Source organism: Sinocyclocheilus rhinocerous, unplaced genomic scaffold (assembly GCF_001515625.1).
Source record: "Sinocyclocheilus rhinocerous isolate Xijiao unplaced genomic scaffold, SAMN03320098_v1.1 scaffold1120, whole genome shotgun sequence".
In the NCBI taxonomy this organism is placed as follows: domain Eukaryota; kingdom Metazoa; phylum Chordata; class Actinopteri; order Cypriniformes; family Cyprinidae; genus Sinocyclocheilus; species Sinocyclocheilus rhinocerous.
In genome coordinates this window covers 130,739-135,837 of record NW_015666179.1, presented here as the reverse complement: position 1 = coordinate 135,837, position 5,099 = coordinate 130,739, and the positions used below count along the sequence as shown (strand labels likewise).

Genomic DNA, 5,099 nt, shown 5'->3' with positions numbered 1-5,099 from the left:
ATATTAATCACGTTGTCAGCGTTCGCTCGAACTGATTTGCTGAAATCAAAACCGGGACGGTAATAGATGAGCGCCAGCCAACGAGAGCTGTTCTCGCATTAGCTCCGCCCACTGCCGGAGAAAGCGTCAGTTTCTAAAAAGCTGAAGAATGCCAAAGGAAACATGATCCATTGAGCGCATCCAAATAGTACAGATCGCTTGATGGACAGCGAAACTCTCAAGCTCTCTGTCAGCGTGTTTATCGAGTGAAAATCCAGCATGTTCACCTTCTCTGGTTTAAGAAGCGGTCTTTTACTTGACTTTCGCTTGAAAACCATCCATCGTTTCCTCAATATGCGCGTCATTTTTGCTGCGCGCACCCTGGCGCTCGTGCTGATGCGGCGAGTATACTCTAAGCGCCGTTTCGTTATGCTTTCAGTTTCATTTGCTGTTTGATGTTTCTCATATGCAACAGAAATTGCAGCGCTTATGAGTTCACCAACGCGGTGGTCGCGCCAGTGCGACAGCACACAAAAATTTAGTCGCACAGGCAGAAAAAATGGTTATTATACAGTCAGCTAGTTTAATTTAATAGCTTATATATTTTTATTCAAATGTAGTTTTTCTCTGTAATGAGGAAGTGAGTATTTGGTGGATTGTGTTTAACAAAGGGTTTAAAAGAGTGACCATTAGTTCCACAAACACAGTATTGATATTCTGTAGTGGTGCAGAAAAAAAATAGCGCTTGTGTTGGATCGGTATTGGCTGATTCTTAGAATTTGGAATACTCTATGTAATCTTACACTGCAAAATAATAACTCGAAAAGATTAAACGATAACATCATAATTATTTACTGAACCCTTAAACTTAATCAATTATATAACGAAAGCCCTAAAACAGACAATTAATCGCAATAACCGTGACTATTTTTAGACAATTAATCGTCAGCCAAATTTCATAATCGTGACAGCCCTACTTGGCGATATATTGGTCGACCACTAATATAATATGTATAAATATATATTTTATATATTTTAAGATGTCATATTATAAAAACATATTACTACAGTATACTATATTATATGCATTTTGGGTATTCATTGTTGTTGCAATCATAGCATCTTAATAAGTTCCTAAACAAACACATGCTTGTCATTGCAAACTTTCCAGTCAGCGTTTTACTGACACATGCCAAGTGGATTCTTGTCTCATTGGAAGAAGGAACCAAGGGGTTAAGAACATTCCTGCTTAAAAACGAGGAAAAAAACACTCCATGTGCTCAGTGAGTCCCTCCAGTCAATAACTGGGTTGACACAGTAAATGAAATAGTGGTGCATTCATTTCCAGGCAAGAGTGAGAACACTTAACAACTCACACGTGCTTCACAACGAGCACTAACCCATCTGCTCAAGCCTCTGTGTGGTCTCTTTGTAGCTATTAGGTCCATTTAAAACTTCCAAAGAGAAAGAAGTGAGAAATAGGCTTATTACTCTGTCATCTGGCAAAGACCATCAATATTTCTCATTCACAAGAAAAAACTGAACTTACAATTGCAAGATCTGAATAACTGACTTTATAATATAAAAATAATGGATCTCATTCAACCCAAATTAAGCTTTAGATTTTAGATTTTATCAACATCCATTTCTGACAACCACCCTTTCACGCAGCATACAACGCTGTTGTGCATTTTGACCAGTTGATGGGAAAAGTATTCTTAAAATTCATTCAAAATTCGGAATAATTTGTAATATATAATTATTCACGGTATTTAGAAGTGCCCACATAACAATATCGTGCATATTCATTACCGTGATATATCGTATTACCGAATACCGGCACAAGTCTACACCAACCTAAAAAAAAAAACTCACTACGGTGCAAACACACATCTAAGACCTAAAATCACCTTTGGATTGCCCCACTGTCCAAGCAAAAGAAGCAAAGTAATCCAGGGATTATGGAGAAAAGAAACATGCTGTCTCTGAAGGGCAAAGATCACACATCTTCAATGATCTACAGCTTTCAAGCATTTAGAGCATGTTGTGCTTTTGCTATACCTAACTAATGTGACTACCTACACGACACAAGTAGTGATAAAGAGTCATTGGCCAAGATGATTAATTGTCGTCTCCTTGTGTTCCTCCCCGTGTTACAAAATCTCCTGACAATCTTGTCATTGTATGATTCTTCCTTATAAAGCCAAAACACTATGCCAACTCTAGAACTGAGCAAAAATGGCTTAAAGGGGTCATATGATGCTTTTTTAAAGATCATTTTTTTGTGTATTTGGTGTAACAGAATATGTTGACATGCTTTAATGTTCAAAAAACACATTTTTCAAATACTGTACATTATTGTAGGTCCTCTATGCCCCGCCTCTCTCAAACGCTTCGTTTTCTACAAAGTCCCTCCTTCCGACAAGCAGTCTGCTCTGATTGGCCAGCTGTAGATATGTGGGGTGTGTTAGAACGAGCCGTTTTAGGGGGGCGTGGCAGAGTCTTAACTTTGATAAAGAATATCTCTTTGGTTTTGAGACTTTAGTCTTTGCAACTTCAGGGATCTTATCTATGCACAATCAGCTTGTAACACTCCAAAGAGAAAGGAAAACTTGAAATCGCATCATATGACCCCTTTAAATGTTTTTTTTTTAACTGATTTTATAAAGTTTCCCACTGTGCATAGTTGAGGAAAACCCTATTACAGGATCACAGCCCAAGAGAACGATTACAGTTGTAACAAAATGTGTAACAGTGTTTTGCATTTATTACATACTGTGAGTCAAAATGTTCTATAGACACTGACGTTGGTTACAGTAAAGCCCACATTGGTCGACTCGACCACTGACAACTGATAAGTAAGGGACATTTTTCCCAAAAATAAAAATTCTGTCATCATTTACTCAGCCTCATGTTACCCCGTATAACTTTTTTCTGAAATTATTGTTTGATTGTTTTTTGTCCATACAATGGAATTTAATGGTCACCAAAACTGTTTGGTTACCAACATTCTTTATAACATCTTCTTTTGTGTTCTACAGAAGAAAGACTGAAAGAGGTTTACACACACATGAGGGTAAGTAAATGATGACAGAATTTTCATTTTTGGGTGAAGTAACCCTTTAATTGTCTGTTGACACTCAAGAGTAATTTCAATACATGTAATAAACTAGTTAAGAAACAGTCAAAAAATAAACAAGCACTGGATTTACTATCTGCCCTGTCAAGGGGTTGATATTTGGATTGTGAGTGCACTCTGACTATTTCACTTGCAAGTGTACCAAGTGTTCTGCACTTTGATAAGACTTTTTACAGTGTCATGTCTGAGGACCTCTACATTTTATCCAATAAGCTGAACCCCTCAAATGCAATCAGACAACTCAATTTCTATATAATACACTACTTAACAACAAATTACTCCCAGTGACCTACTGTATTTAACTGTGCTTGAGCAACAAGAAGAAATATAGTAAAAACTTACATGAACTTGCAGTATGCAGTCACCACCTCCTCCTCCCTCTCTGAGTTAGTTGACATGTCACTGACTGACTGGGCCTCAGAAACAAAACTCTCACATTAACACTATACTTTCAACCTTCCACTCGTTTACCCAGTTGACATTGCTTTAACATGACGTTTTTGGCGTCTGAAACATTATGAACGTTATTTTTATTGGGCAAAACATTGTGTCAAACCCGCATTTATTAGCCAAAACAGTCCCAAAACATGAACTTGCCACCAATGGGGAGTGAACATAATCATTAAACGTTCTATTATAAAGGTGAAAACCTATCTTGGATGGGTTAGAGTTTAGTAACACATTATTCATTGTTTGGTTTTTGAGAGAGAAAGTAACTTCAGCCAGGTTTAATGTGTTAGCTAATGTAATATGACTAAGCCTGTTAGCTTCAATACTCAAGCTAAACTAATGTCCCTGACTGAGCAATATTATTCAGCAGCTTTACGTCAAGAAAATAAAAAACAGCATGAGCAGTCACATGTCATCTAACTTAACCTAGCCAGAACTGTGATTTCAATATTGTGGATAAGGCTTGACTAAATATTGATTTTGTTCGCTGACGCGCCGAAGCTAACAGTTATTAGCTTGCAGTGAAGCCGCGGTATGTATACAAGCCATACAGACTCACGAAAACCAGCTAAAAACACACAACACGCTTCAGGAGGTTACCTTGTTTGTCCGCCTGTGCCACGTGAATAAATGCAATAAATAAAAGGCGCAGAAGTCCAACGCATTGTAATTTTGTTCGCGTTGGACGTGGGGAAATCTGTGTTGTGTCCTTGCTCGCCATCCTGCTGCTGCTGTTTCTCTGGCCGTGCGCGCTCATATAAACAGCGCTCACGAGTTCACTCACGAGAGACACCCAGCGGATGCGAGAGAAACCACACTTCAGGGCACCCGCTGCAAGAGCGCTAAAGAAAATACACTTTTGAAAAGAATCCTTAAAATAACACTTACTCACATGAAATAAGGACTTCTAAAAAGGCTTTATTGTTTTACATGTAGAATGTTGTCATGACATGACCAGCTGACAGTTGTTGAGACAGTTACTACTACTAATAAACTTTTTTATTGTAATTTAAAGGGGTCATATGATGTGCTTTTAAGTTTTCCTTTCTCTTTGGAGTGTTACAAGCTGTTCGTGAATAGATAAGATCCCTAAAGTCTCAAACCCGAGATATTCTTTACAGTGGCGGCTCGTGGGTTTTAAAATAGAGGAGGCACACTAATTGTATTGGTCTGGGATCCCTGCCGATTATTATTATTATTTGCTTAACCACTTTAAAATGGCTTTTTGGTTGCTTTTAGTCAGAAAACGTAAAGAAAACGACATACATACAGCAAAATAATATAATTTCACTTACCTGGCCTATCACTTGAAGCAAACATCCATCCCTTCTTAAAAGTCTGTGTTAAAAGAGAGCTGCCTGTTGCGCCATTTAATTAAGCCGACTGCTGTAGCCTATATCCAGCTTAGGCTGTTTTCCCTAAATTTGTATATATACTGTTTGAATGACAGCTTGGTAAATCTGTTGCCAATCAAATATTCAGTATCGCTACTCATCATAAGTACTTGGTACATTATCAGCGCAGCAGCAGA

At 37.9% G+C, this 5,099-nt stretch overlaps 1 protein-coding gene across 1 annotated transcript in view; it reads right to left on the bottom strand.

Annotated features, from left to right (window-relative positions):
• LOC107732007 (transmembrane protein 131-like) overlaps positions 1-4,372 on the bottom strand; it is a 62,095-nt gene extending 57,723 nt beyond the window's left edge. The window contains exon 1 of the mRNA XM_016543232.1: positions 4,169-4,372. Coding sequence (XP_016398718.1) covers positions 4,169-4,325 — 157 coding nt within the window. The 5' untranslated portion in view covers positions 4,326-4,372. The remainder of the gene's footprint in view (positions 1-4,168) is intronic.
• Positions 4,373-5,099: the final 727 nt, after the last annotated feature.